This window comes from Bufo bufo, chromosome 5 (genome assembly GCF_905171765.1).
Source record: "Bufo bufo chromosome 5, aBufBuf1.1, whole genome shotgun sequence".
NCBI lineage: Eukaryota > Metazoa > Chordata > Amphibia > Anura > Bufonidae > Bufo > Bufo bufo.
This window is the reverse complement of record NC_053393.1, coordinates 191,840,807-191,856,234: the sequence shown is the minus strand read 5'-3', so window position 1 is coordinate 191,856,234 and position 15,428 is coordinate 191,840,807. Positions and strand designations below refer to the sequence as shown.

Here is a 15,428-nt window from a genome sequence, read left to right as displayed (position 1 = left end):
CTGTCCTCCATATAAGCATCTGCACGCCTGTCTTCATGCCCAAGAGGCCTGCTCTGGGGCGGGGAGCCGTCCAGAACAGCCTCGTCCTCCTCCTCTGTAAGAAGCGCATCATGGCAAGGCCTGCGCCCGTCCCTGGCACCTACAGGCGCAGCCTCGTGTGCCACTGAAAGGGGCTCATCCTGTAAGGGCCTGCGCCGGGCCGCCCTGGCCGACCGCGCAGCCCCGCTGCTGCCTCTGCTGCCACTACCTCTCCCACGCTGAGCAGGCCTCCGACTCCTGGGGACAGGAGGGGATCCTGCAGAACCAGGTCCTGACTCCCCTGTTGCTGCCGCGATGGGCTGAGGGGAAGGCCCCACAGCCTCTGGAGGGTCCCGCCGGACATATGGATTCCTCCCACGCCGGGAGGTCGCAGTAGCCTTAGAATGCTCCCGGCGTGGAGGGTCCCTTGTGGGGCTCCTGACACGGCGCCGGACCCGGGGGGGTAAATCAGGGCTCAGGCGCGCCGGCGGCCGTACCCGCCGCGGCCGTGTAGCTGCTGGAGTAGGGCTAGACGTACCCACCTCCGCCCCCCCTAGCAATGCGGTCACCTGCTGCTCCAGCCAGTCGCTGCCCCTGGTGTCCGCCGCTTCCCTCAAGCGCCGCAGCATCACCTCCACTGCTTCTGCCATTGCTGAATCCGATGCTGCAGTTCAGAAGATGCTGGCTCTCTGCTCCTAAAATGGCGGGCGCTGACCTGCCTCACCACTACTTCAGCCTGCCGCTCCCCGCCCCTTTCTAGCTCCTCCCCCCTTTTCCTGCACTCATCCACTTAACCCTTACCTTCCCTGACCCTTGCTCACAAAACCCCTCATGCCGGCCTCCCCTGAAGCGTGCCGCTTCGTCCGGCCTCACTTTATTATTGCCACATCATGTGTCACAGACTCACATGCCACTCTGACTGTACTGTACAGCCATTCAGACAGTTCCACTTCCTTTAGAAAAGCGAGCCTGCAGTGCACACCAGCGACAAGGGACTTACTTACAGATAGTCTAGAGGTGACCGTGACTCAGGTGAGTAACCAAACCATTACTGAGTGTCTAGACTAGTGATGGTGGTGGTGATGGACTGGGTGTCTCCTCTGTGACGCGGCCGCCTTTGCAAGTTGAGGAACTTGAGGGCCGAGGCAGAATGTGGCACATAGGCAGGCAGCGTACCAGTGGCATTGCTAGGGCTGGTGTCACCCGGTGCGGTAGAAAATGGTGTAAGACCCAAACCCCCCCCGAAGCAATAATTTTTTAGCCATATATGGGGGCTATGGTGGTGCTAGCAGTCAGAGCCTGGTCTCGGGAGGGGCACTTCCAGATTATTTTCTGTCCACCGCCACAAAACAATGGTGCTTATAGAACAAACTCCACAGTCTAGCGGTATACTGTACATTGTGTGGCACAGTGTAGCGGTATACTGTATATTGTGTGGCACAGTGTAGGCTATATGTGTATAACATAAACATATTTCACATGAAAACTTACAGTTACTTGGCTTGGCCCTTGGGGATCTCGGACGCCACTTCAACACTTGGCTGGGGGGGCTCGGCGGAGCTGATGTGTTTTATCCTAATGAGAAAGATTTCATAATAAGGATTTGGGGAAGGGGCAGAGGGACAGCAGAGCAGGGAGAGGCTGGTGCTGCTACTAAGGGGTCATACCATGGGGGAGTAATAAAGCCCACCATAATGCCCCCCAGTAGAAATAATTCTCCTTTTAATGTGACAGTGCAAAAAATACCCCCTTGTAATGCCTCCAGTTGAGCTAATGTCCCCATAGTGCCCCCATAATGTCCCAGTATAAAATACCCCTATATAGTGCCCCCAGTAAATTCCCCCATAGTGCTCCTCTCCCCCCTTCCTCCTAGTGCCCCCCATAATGTACCAGTATAAAATGCCCCATATATAGTGCCCCAGTAGATGCCCTCAGTGTCCGGCCTCTGATAGGCTGCCGGCCTAGTGTCCCCCATAATGCCCCCCAATAATGTGCCAGTAGGTGTCCCCATAGATGCCCCCCCCATGTGCCAGTATCAAGTGCCTCTCTCCTCCCCCCTATATCCCAGTATCATAGTGCCATCTCTCCCCCCCCCCCCCCAAAAAAAAAGTGCCAGTATCAAGAGCCTCTCTCCTCCCCCCCATGTCCCAGTATCATAGTGCCATCTCCCCCACCAAAATTGCCAGTATCAAGTGCCTCTCGCCTCCCCCCTATGTCCCAGTATCATAGTGCCATCTTCCCTCCCAAAAAAAGTGCCAGTATCAAGTGCCTCTCTCCTCCCCCCATGTCCCAGTATCATAGTGCCATCTTCCCCCCCAAAAGTGCCAGTATTAAGAGCCTCTCTCCTCCCCCCCATGTCCCAGTATCATAGTGCCATCTTCCTTCCCAAAAAAAGTGCCAGTATCAAGAGCCTCTCCCCCCCCATGTCCCAGTATCATAGTGCCATCTTCCCCCCCAAAAAAAGTGCCAGTATCAAGTGCATCTCTCCTCCCCCCCCATGTCCCAGTATCATAGTGCCATCCCCCCCCCCCCAAAAAAAAGTGCCAGTATCAAGAGCCTCTCCCCCCCCATGTCCCAGTATCATAGTGCCATCTCCCCCCCAAAAAAAGTGCCAGTATCAAGAGCCTCTCTCCTCCCCCCCATGTCCCAGTATCATACTATAGTGCCATCTCCCCCCCCCAAAAGTGCAGTATCAAGTGCCTCTCTCCTTCCACCCAAGTGCCAGTATCATAGTGCCAACCCCCCCTCCCCCATGTGCCAGTATCAGGTGCCAACCCCCCTCCCCCCCACATGTGCCAGTATCAGGTGCCTCCCCATGTGCAAGTATCATAGTGCCAGCCCCCCTCCCCCCATGTGCCAGTATCAGGTGCCAACCCCCCTCCCCCATGTGCCAGTATCAAGTGCCTCCCTCTCCCCCCATGGCAGTAACAGTGGGGTATTAAAAAAAACAAAACTTATACTTACCTCCATATCAGCGATGCGATGCAGCCTCTTCCTGTGTCCCGCCCTGTATGTCCATATATGGAGTCAGTGCTTGTGTATTCTAATTTAGCCTGTATTTCAGAAAAGTTTCTATACACATGACAGCTGCCCTAACACACCCAGCACTGCTATATCTCTATATGACAGCTGTCCCAGCACACTCAGCTCTGCTATATCTCTATATATGATAACTGCCCCAGCACACCCAGCTCTGCTACATCTAATACACATGAAAGCTGCACCAGCACACTCAGCTCTACTATATCTCTATATATGACAGCTGCCCCAGCACACCCAGCTCTGCTACATCTAATACACATGAAAGCTGCACCAGCACACTCAGCTCTACTATATCTCTATATATGACAGCTGCCCCAGCACACCCAGCTCTGCTACATCTATATATCTCTAAGTATTGCTATACAATAGATAGATATATAGAGATATAGCAGAGCTGAGTGTGCTGGGGCAGCTGTCATGTGTATAGATGTAGCAGAGCTGGGTGTGTTTTGGCAGCTGTCATGTGTATAGAAGTAGCAGAGCTGGGTGTGTTTGGGCAGCTGTCATGTGTATAGATGTAGCAGAGCTGGGTTTGCTGGGGCAGCTATCATATATAGAGATATAGCAGAGCTGAGTGTGCTGGTGCAGCTGTCATGTGTATAGATGTAGCAGAGCTGGGTGTGTTTGGGCAGCTGTCATGTGTATAGATGTAGCAGAGCTGGGTTTGCTGGGACAGCTGTCATATAGAGATATAGCAGTGCTGGATGTGTTAGGGCAGCTGTCATGTGTATAGATGTACACTTAGCCAGCTATAACAGTAGAAGTTTCATATTTTTTCAGTCAGTGGTAATGCAGCTCTTATGGCTATGTGGTTAGGTGCTTTGCCTCTGATACAGAAGGTTGTGGGTTCGAATCCCAGACACATCTCTCCCTCTCCTGAGGACGGCAATACATGACTATGCCTGAGCGTACATACCGTAGGGACGCAAGGGCAGGGTCGGGAGGAGGAGCTAGCATGGCACTCGCCGGCAGACTCGGCAGAATTGACAGACAAATCCTTTACTTCTAATGTGAGCAGCGAGCCACACGCTGCTCGCTCACATAGACAGCAAGTGAATGTGGGAGTCGGGAAACGGAGCTGCCTTGGGCCCCCAGGAGCAACTGGGCCCGGGGCAGCTGCCCCTTTTGCCCTGCGGCAAAGATGGCCCTGATCAAACTGCCTAATAGTTAATCTTTCTTAGCTGTCGCTAGCAACCAATCAGACCTCAGCTTTCGTTTTTTTTCAGTGCCCTGTATGAACCGAAAGCTGAGCCCTGATTAGTGGCTATGGGCAGCTAAGGCAGATTTACTATTAGGCAGTTTGATTTGGACATATTGGAGGCAGGCTACTCTTGTAGGCCACCTTTTGAACAAGGCAGTAAAAATGCATCCCCTACGTTTCTTTCAGTGCTCTCCCTAAGCCTTGCAGCTCAGGGCAGAGGCCCAGTTTGCCATACTGTGTTTTTTTTTTTTTTGTAAAACTAATTGAACGCTATTATTTATGGTGACAGCTGGTGACTGAAAATGTATTTTTCTGATGACTTTCTGAGGGACAGAAACCTTTTCCATCTGTCAGAAATATATTATGTTCCTCTCTGACGATAGTCATTATGGCTATTGCGATACATGTAATGGGTATCACTAGAGGAGCATGTTTTACGCTAAAACATGGACAGGATAGGGACAGTGTAAAATGTAAACTTGATTTTTGCATGTGTATGCAAATTTTTATTGCAACCTATTTAACACTGGGATCCAGATGCTGGTAAAAGTCCGGTCGTGGCCTTAATGATTAGCCTAACGAAGAGCTCACCTTCTTGCTCCTTTTCTGGAATAAAAGAGCTCCCTTGACAATCAGAGAGCAAGTATAGTCTTTGATTGATAGAGGATTGATAACATGCATAGACATCCATGTTATCCCTTACCTGTGGATCATGTACAGTTAGACCCTACTGTACTTGTATGTGCTTCTCTTTCTTTTCCTGGAGCCAGCCAACAGGTCCCCCCAGGTCCTGCTCTCCTCCTCCACTTTGGTTGAAATCATAGAGAGCTGAAGGGGCTTCTTCAACCTGCTGTATCTCAGGCTGAACAGCATCTAGAGATATGAGCCATAGATCTCATATTGTATGATTAATGTAAAATATGAAAATAAGACATGATATAGTACATGACAATCTCTTTCTGTGAAAGCTATAACTTGTCCAATACCTCACATGGATCCAGAGCTCTCCCTATTCATAGCTCCAATTGCTCTGATAAATGTATTTCAAGCTGGCAGCTCTGGGAGCATGTCTTTTCTCAGAGGTCATGTTCTTTCTGCTGCAGATCAGGGGATGTGTCCTTTCTCAGAGGCATGTCCTTTTGCCGCAGCTCTCTCCCTATCACAACTCAGGGGGTGTCTTCTTTCTGCTGCAGCTCTCTCCCTGTACCCACTACACACAGCTTTTAACAGAAGATAGAACAGGTGGCAGTTGAAGGATGGAGGTGAGCATGTGTGTCCACCTCAGAGATATTACTGAGGTGGATAGAGAAATAAAACAAACAACAAACATAAGGTGGAGCTACACATATAGATTGACTGAATAATTCAGTGACTGTATACAATTTTTAAATTACATGCAATTATAAAAGTATTTAGTTTCAGATGCTGGTTTTGGAAAATGTTGAATATTTTTTGTGGTACAACCCCTTCAACCTTTCAAGGAGATATGAGTACCTGTAGGACATTCTCTGTATTAGTCTGTTCAGCTGCAAGTAACCTGTCACAGATTTTAGCTCTGAGCAGAAGCATTAGCACTCAGACATTGTGGTGAATGAACTGTTTCAGCCTATGTTCACACAGGCATTGTGGCTTCCGTTTCACAGCACTGTGTTGAATCCATTGTAGGACAGACATGAGTATCGTGTGTGAAGGTTCTCATTTATCCAGGTCATGGTATATCTGTAAAGAATAAATCAAGGCAACTGGACTTACTGTAGATTTCTTGAAAACGTTTCACTCGTTCTTCCAACGAGCTTTTTCAATTCTGAGTGGCTGTACAAGAATTCTCTGGGAATAAATATGTAACTGAATCAACATCTGGTAATTATACCCAGCATGGGGTCAGAGGTCATTATACCCAGCATGCGGTCAAAGGTGTTGATGCCATTATCCTAATTGTAGTCAGTAGGTGATAATGACCTCCCAGAAAAAGGTGTCAAGACAGCATTGTATGTGGCAGACAATAGATGTCTGTGTGTAAAAATGGAGAAGCCAAGCTTAAATAGAGGCGGGGGTGGGGGGGGGGTGGGGGTGGGGTTAGACATCTATTATCTGCCACATACAATGCTGTCTTGACACCTTTTTCTGGGAGGTCATTATCACCTACTGACTACATGCTGGGTATAATTACCAGATGTTGATTCAGTTACATATTTATTCCCAGAGAATTCTTGCACAGTCACTCAGAATTGAGAAAGCTCGTTGGAACAACGAGTGAAACGTTTTCAAGAAATCTACAGTAAGTCCAGTTGCCTTGATTTATTCTTTACAGATAGACATGAGTATCGCCTGATGGACTCTGTTGAATTATAAAGGGTTTTGTCAGATCTATCTATCTATCTAATTATCTGTCTATCCATTTGTCTGTCTGTCTGTCTATCTATCTAAATATATCTCCATCTGTCTGTCTATCTCTATCATCTTCTATTTTGTCATCTATCTAATGTATCCTGCCAGTACACCCTATAGTGATTGACTGAGTTTTCTAATACATATTACACTTATCAGACGAGAGAAGAGAGACTATTGCAATAACAGAAATTCAATTTTGTAGGTGTTTGTTGTGTTATGCTTTCATAGCCCAAGGTAGTGTATAAAGTGATGCATAATGGTATTTTAGTATTCTTTTAGTATTCAATTTCAAATTTACCTATTCATTCTTGACATTTTCTAAAGCTGGATATTTTGTATATGCTAATTATAGCTGAAATTATTCTGGTGAAACATAGCAAACTATATATTCTCTTCCTTTCTATATGGTAATATGGACCGTTATAAGGTCTCCATACCAACAACATAGCCGAATTAAGCAAGTTTCCAATGTGGCTCAAAAAATGGGGGTCTCAAATAGGAGAACCCCATTGAAGCTTTCTTGTGCCTGATGGGAGAATCCATTAAGTTCTCATAGCAAATGTCAGTTTGAAAGAGCTGGCACATTTACACATTGAGATGCACATTGCAATGGTTCTCTGGGAATTAAGACAATAAAATTATTGAAAATACTTAAAGGGGTTGTCCGGGTTCAGAGCTGAATCCGGACATCCCTCTATTTTCACCCCGGCAGCCCCCCTGACATGAGCATCGGAGCAGTTCATGCTCCGATGCTTTCCTTTGCCCTGTGCTAAATTGCGCAGGGCAAAGGCATTTTTAGGAGTTCCGGTGACGTATCGGGGCTCTCCATGGGGCTGACAGGAACCTCGGTGATGTCACCGGCACTGATGGGCGGGATTTAGCTCTGCCCTAGCCAGTAAAATGGCTAGGGCAGAGCTAAAGCCCGCACCTCAGAGCCGGTGACGTCGGGCGGAAGTTACCGCCGGCAGTGTGTTATTGTAAACAAAAGAGCCCGTGCCCTGCGCGATTTAGCACAGGGCACGGGAGCGTATCGGAGCATGAGATGCTCCGATGCTAGGCTCAGGGGGGCTGCCGGGGTGAAAATAAGGGTAAGTCCTGGTTCAGCTCTGAACCCGGACAACCCCTTTAAATATTACTTTATTATAAATACATTCTCAAATACCCTTTATTATTTATAATTGCTCGTTTTGTCTGGCGAGCAATCATCAGGAGGAATAAAATGACGACTGTCCTATTAGTACACACAAAACCTGTCCTAATCACACATGAGGACAAGTTACTTCACAGCACTGAGGTAAAGAGCTGCCTCATCCTCCTCTATGCTCTATTTGTCAGGGATTATGATCCTGAATACAGATGATAAGATCTTCAGCTGAATCTCTGTAGGAATGGAGTTGATGAGGAGATATGAAGTACAGAGAGGAGGTGGGGATGTGTATAATGAGCAGCAGCACTTGTATGCAATCCCCATTACCACAGCCTCATGCTGCCACAGTCTGTTCTGTCCATCCTCTCTTTACTTCAGCTGTCTCCTCATGAACTCCATTCCTACAGAGATTCAGCTGAAGTTCTTATCAGCTATATTCAGGATCATATTCTCTGACAAGTAAGAGAGGAGGATGAGGCAGCTCTTTACCTCAGTGTTGGGAAGTAACTTGTCGTCCTGTGTGATGACAGGTTCTGTGTGTACTAATAGGATGGCAGCCATTTTATTTCTCCTAATGATTGCTCCCTAGACAAAACAAGCTATTGTAACTAATGAAAGGTATTCGGGAATATATTTGTAATTTTTAAATTTTTATTTATTTTTAATTCCCGGAGAACCCCTTGAGTACACATACACATGAGTTGTGTCCGGCCATTTTTTATTTTTTTTGTGGAGTTGGACACAAAGAGAAATGTGTAGGGCACTTCAGTGCACAGGTTCGGTTTCTATAGACTGATATTTTACATCCGACATCACAGCTGATAACCAGATGGATATGAACCATCCAATAGACAACTATGAGATCTGTTTCCTAGATAACCAGACATATGTAAAGCAGACCTGAAAAACAAATATGTCATTAATATAACACAATATATATGCATATAGTTGTATTATAGCTCCCTACAGCCTTCCAGCTGTATGGAGCCACAATACAGTATTATGATACTACTATATAATACTTCTGTTGTGCCATGCTTCATCTCCAGATGAGTCTGATTTCGCCTTAAAACAACACAGGTTTTATCTGCTGATTCATAGAAATCTGTTATAAAAAGCATGCCAAGCTTCCATCAATGCCATATTTTGATGGTGTTCTCCTCTAGAAGTATTTCTTCTAGCCGAGAGACTATCTCCCAAATGCAGCACAGCACCCTACAGAGCACCACATAGCGATACAATGCTTGTAAAATATTCTTTGTAAGATGAAAAATTTAAAATGATGTAGTGTTTCAGCTGTATTATTTTTTTTCAGCGTCCCCCAGACAATGCATTGAACTTCATTTTGATGAAAAGTATGCCATAGAGTCGTCTTGGGAATGTAAATTTGACCATATCGAGGTACGAGATGGACCTTTTGGCTTTTCACCAATTATTGGACGCTACTGTGGACAACAAAGCCCTCCTTTTATAAAATCAAGTGGAAGATTCTTATGGATTAAATTTTTTGCTGATGGTGAACTAGAATCTCTTGGGTTTTCTGCACAATATAATTTTACACCAGGTGAGTTACATAAACTTTTATGAATCATAATTTCAATATGAATTTAGTATTTTAATTTTATGGCCACCTTGAAATAAGCTGTTTATTTAAGCTTCAATGTTAAGCCATGCTGTGCATTTGCGTAGGATGCGTATTAAGGGTATGTGCCGACCTTTGATTGTTTACTTACTTGGTGGTGAAATCTAAGCATTTTTTTGTAATTCCAATTGCAGCAAATTTGTTACAGAAATTTGCGACTACAAATGTTTTCCATACATCTTAGGCTGGTTTCACATTTGGCTATGCTCTCTGGCAGAGAACAGTCTGCCAGGGTTCTCCTGATCCAGCATTGCCAGAGGTTAGGGAATTTGCACCGGCACCATTGACTATAATAGGGTCCAGCTCAGATTCGTCCACAATCCGCAAATATTGGGATTTGGCCAGACAAAAACCACTGCATGCAATGGTTTTTGTCCGGCCAATGCCAGGCATTCCATGCCGGAATAGCCTGCCAGAGAGCACAGTCGCACGGGTCAAAGAATCCTTAGGGTGGGTTCACATCATGTTTTTTCCCTACACATTTGAAAAAATAAGATTTATGGCATCCGTTAGAGGCATCCTTTTAATAAATATGTTATTTGTGTATGTTAAACGTAGGACAAAAACGTGATGTGGACCCAGCCTTAATAGGGTTGTTTCTGCAGCACGTGCACAGATTTTTACAAACCCTTACTATCCATTTTCCACTTGGTTTCTGTTAGCATTTGTAGCATTTTGCTGTACAGTCCATTTCTGTTACAGTTTATTTTTTACTTTTTAAAGGAATTTTCCAGGAGTAAAATATCAAGGACCTATCCTCAGGACAGATCATAAATATCAGATCACTGGGGGGTCAAGACCTATCCTCAGGATTAGATCATAAATATGAGATAAGTGGGGGTCTGACACCCAGCACCCCCACCGACCAGCTTTTTGAAAAGGCCGTGGCACTCAGTTGAGCACTGTGGCCTCTTCCTAGGCCAGTGATGTCACGTTTATTAGTCACATGAAGGCCTGGGCCTCAGTACCAAGCACAGCCAGTATACAGTGTATAGAGCTGTTCTGTAGGGAAGCTGCAGTGCCCCCGAGTGCTGCAACCCTTTCAAACAGCCGATTGGCAGCGGTGCTAGGAGGCGCCCACGGATCTCATATTGATGACCTATCCTGAAGATAGGTCATCAGTATTGCACTCCTGGAAAATGCCTTTAATAATGCTGTCCATCTGTCCCTAAGGTAGAATTGCTTGTTTGTGTCTCCCAGGGCACATGTCCTGCCAGCCTCTCCCCAAACTATTCCCCTGGCTCTGAAGGAAGGGGGGGGGGGGGGGGGATCTAAAAAGATTAGTAGAAAATCGGTCTTTTCTGTCTGTTTCTGATTTGTCTTAATGGATTCCTTTAAAATCTACCACATAATTAGATTTGTAGAATGCTACACTTTCCAGGTTTTAAAGGGAATTTTTCTGCAGATTTGTATCTATGAAACTGGCTGACCTGTTGCATGTGCTGTTGGCAGCTGAAGGCATCTGTGTTGGTCCCCTGTTCCTGTGTGCCCGTATTGCTGAGAAATATGATGTTTTAATATATGCAAATTAGCCTCTAGGAGTGATGGGGGTGTTGCCGTTACACCTAGAGACTCTGCTCTCTCTGCAACTGCCGCGCCTTCTGAACTTTGATTGACAAGGCCTGGCAGTGAAAACATCATCATGCTTGGCCTTGTCAAAGTGGAGAGGGTGTGACAGTTGCAGAGAGAGCTGAGCCTCTAAGTGTAATGGCAACGCCCTCGTTGCTCCTAGAGGCTCATTTGCATATATTAAAACATCAGTTTTCTCAGCAATCAGGGCACATATGAACATGGGACCAACACAGATGTCTCCAGCTGTCAAGTGCACATGTAACGGGTCAACCAGTCTCATAGATACAAATCTGCTGACAGATGCCATTTAAGCTATATCTCCTATTATCATATAGATGTGACCACCTTTATACCTTTTACCTGGTCACCTCGTGCCACACATTTAATATCTGTATTTATGTGATAACTTATGAGGATACAAAGCCATTTTTTTTTTAAATAAAATATTGTTTAGCTCTATTAAACGGTTAATAGTGAGAGATAAAAATCTGTCAACACATATCACAATGAAAAATTATTTACATAGCCGGCTGCAGCAGAGAACTGAACATTAGGCCAAAATAGCAAGAAATTTGTAATTGAAAAGCCTTTTTAGCCATAACGCATATTTTTAGAACACTGTACTAAATGGATTGGGTCCAGTACAGAAGGTATAAAGCGAGACAGTTATGCATGCTACGAGATCAATGCTTTGTAATACACGTGAATCTAGGTGATGGAGGCTTTTAAAAATCTTGTTTTTTTCACAATTAGACACAGCTAAGTAAATTCTAATGGCCTGGTGTGTACTGTAGTGAACAGTGTCCTCATTTTTCTGTGTTTTGTCGCATTTGGAAAAAATATAGTTGATGTGTCCGGCCAGGATCTGGACACAAATGATGACATGTTAGACATTCATAGTCTGGCAGTGCCGAACAGAAGAGCTGTGTTGGCAAAAAATAAAAAATTACCAAGATGATATATATTTTTTTAAATTTGATTTTCAAGATGTTTATCCTATATGTGTATATGTGTGCAAGTGCTCTGGATCTCCTTATTAAACTTCATCTAACACAGCCCCACACTGTCCCACACTGTGGCTTTGATTGACAGTGAATATGCATTGCTGCTGCCACGCTGTCCAACCAGAATGGATCTACGGAATGCCAAATCGTTTGTGGAAGTCAAAAAAAATGTACTAATGTCGGGGCTGTTGATTCAGTGGAATTCAAGAAGATATTTATCATGGATTATGTGTAAAAAGTGATGTATTTCGTGACTGGAGTAGTCTCTTCTTTAGGAGAATGGGGTGTTGTTGGGCGGTGCTTACTGCCGAGAGCCAGAGCGTATGCCGATCCTCAGGGCGCTTGATGGTTCATTTGCATAAATAATAAAATAAAAGGAGCCACAAAGGTATGGCTTTTCATGTCCTTAGGTATTCCAAGATGTTATTATAGATGACATATTTTCAGGATAGGTCATCAGTATCTGATCTGCAGAGGTCCAGCACAACTCACCAAATCAGCTGTTCTGCAGTAGCTCCAGCACTGGAACTACACAGATCTATCCACTATGTCATGGAGACACCTGATTAGTGCAGTGCCCAGCTCCCAGTGGACACAGCTGTCAGTGCTGGAGCTACCCCGAGAGGCAGGGCGTGGGGTGTAGGTCTCCGGACAATCAGATTGTGATGGCCTATCCCAAGAATAGACCATCAATAATACATTCTTGAAAGTACCCTACTTGGTAATATTAACATACTAATACCTAAAAAACTCCCTTTCCCCAAAGTTGAACTAAGGCAAGGGTGGACACATCCCTATATTAAACATCCTACATTTGTATGCCTCGGTTAAACGGATATATGCGCTACAGTTACTGCTGTGAATAGGGTGTTGGAAGAGACTGCTAAATGGTAATACTAATTTAGGGAAAGCACTTATCTAGAAGAAGAATTCCACTCCGGGAATTAATATTGGTCTGTATATCGGTTATGAAGACATACAGTTAAGTGCATGTAACTTACCTTCGTGTATAATTGGTTTTTGTGTACTTATTCACTGGTGCTTGGATGTTTACAGTGAGTTGGATGGATTTCACTATGGAATTTATTTTTGCGAGAAAGCTTGTAAAATGCTGTGTGGTTTAGAAAGTAAACGTTGAAGAGATACATTGGGGCATATATAAAGATATGTGACATAATTGAAAATGAAATTGAATGGCGGCCTGGGACAATAACTAGACCAGTATTTCTTTTATGAAAGACCTGAGAAAAGACACTTGTGAACAGTTATGAATAGTCTGTGAGATTGATGTTTTTTTCATTTATCTGTCAAAGAGCTTTAAATGATTATATAATGTAGTTTTTCAATCTGTTCTAGACTGCCAGTGAAAAAAATGAACATTAGGTCGCCAGCTTGGCCAATACATTGATATTACATACAACCCAAGCAGCTGCTAGGGGGTCCATGACCCACATGGTTCTCCTTACCAAGCCTTGGGAGCACCTACTCAAGGAGACCCCAGGGTGCAAAGGCACTACAATGATAGCTTTCTTATGAGTCACATGCTTATCTCTTGGTCAGAGTGAACACGGATTACAAAGGGCATCTCTCTCTCTCTAGAGGACCTGTCATTTCCTGTATTTTACAAATACTAAATAATGCAAAAATTCTGTAATCCACTTGTCTGTCTACCAACCTCTGCCTGAGTCACAGATTTTTACTCTTTGTTGCCTGACTTGACCCATGCCTGTTCACTGTACTGACCCTCTGCTGCCTGCCCTGACCTTTGGACTCTTTGACAATGAACTCTGCCGGCCCTAACCTCAGCCTGTTACTGACTACGAGTTTTACCTGATCCCTCAGTGCTTCGTCCTGGTGTCTCTGACCCCAGTGGGTCAGCAGCCAACAACGCAAAGACTACTGCAATACATACTGACCTGATTTGTTCCCTGCAGCAAAGATCAGATCATTGTATTGGGGTTAGGGGTGAAAGCCGCTAGGATAACGCCCTTAGGTTAAGCCAGAAGCCAAAACCATTGGTGGGCCCAGTGGTTCCACAATTAATTAATTCATTTCTCTTTTGGTGGCACTGCATTGAATTTGAACACTTACTGCCACATTTCTCCATGCAGCTGGTGGTCACAGCAGGGGACACTTTGTGATCTGTTTATTGTAGCAAGGGGAGAACCCTTTAAAATAACTCCTCTCCTTTATGAGAACATTGGATATAACTGCCCACATATCTGGTTTCTGTAGCTGTATGAGTAGGACTTTGGTATACTTCTGATTCTATGTGTTTTTCTTCATCCAGCCTATTGATATCAGTTTTCTGTCAAATCTCCGTTATGATTAATCTACCTCCACTTGCAGCAGATTACTTACCTTCCATTATGGTCCTAGTTTAAAGCAAAGTAATTATATAACTACTTTAAAGTTTCTCATACCATTAGTCAGTAACCCACAATGGCTTCACAGCAAGGAAAGGTCAACTGGAGATTAACTGCAAGGCAGGTAAAGGAACCGGATATACTCTGCTTATATTGTTTGGACTGTTGTTCCTACAGTAGTATTGTGACTCCATTAGTCTGTCCTGAGAGAGAGGCAGACTACAAGAGTTACTGTATCTGGCATAGCTGGATACCCAATTCAGTATAATGTGTTTGGTGGGGATCAGGTGGGTTTCCGTCATAAATGATAGCTTTCTGCCAGAGAAATACCACTGCAGAAAGCTGTTATAGTGAATGGAGATCCAGCAGCGCCTGCCGATGTATGGCTATACCAGATAGCGTAGCTCCAGTTGTCTGTTCCTCTGCTGGAACAAACTACCAAAGTTGCAAAACGGAAATTTGAATGAACCCTAAGATATCTAAAGTGTGGAGATCACTTGTTACCATTTGTCACTGTTACAATTTGTCTGCTCTTATTATTTCAGTAAAGACAGAGTCAACCACAAGGGTCTAAAGGTTCTTTTAGACAAGGTGATGATTGGTTTGCTCATCTGATCATTGTCACGTGTAAACATCCCGATCAGCTGTAAAACAAGCAAATTGGATCTTCTATGCTGAGATATAAATGCTTGTTTGTTGGGAGTACATTAGCAGGGAATAAATGATCGTTCATGTGGCCAATCGTTCAGACCATTTAAAGGGTGTTTAAATGAGTGTGAACAGCTTGCTCTATCGTCCATAAGCACTCAGAAGCAGAAGTTTGCCAAGGTAAACAAATGCGTAGTCTACAGCACTGACACGGGCACCTTAGAAGGAGAAACAATTTGTTTAGGCCTTCTGCACACAGTGATTTTTTTTGTGTTTTTAAATGCCTGTTAAAATGGCAGCAGTTTGAAGCATTTTTTGTGATATTGTTTTAATTCCTGTTATTTTGTACAGATTTTTTACTAGGTGTTTTTGCAGTTCTATAACGAAATGAAAAAAA

The 15,428-nt window shown here is 44.6% G+C and overlaps 1 protein-coding gene across 1 annotated transcript in view; it reads left to right on the top strand.

Annotated features, from left to right (window-relative positions):
• The window catches only part of NETO1 (neuropilin and tolloid like 1), a 182,912-nt gene that overhangs the window by 36,427 nt on the left and 131,057 nt on the right, over positions 1-15,428 (top strand). The window contains exon 4 of the mRNA XM_040432143.1: positions 9,115-9,363. Coding sequence (XP_040288077.1) covers positions 9,115-9,363 — 249 coding nt within the window. The remainder of the gene's footprint in view (positions 1-9,114; positions 9,364-15,428) is intronic.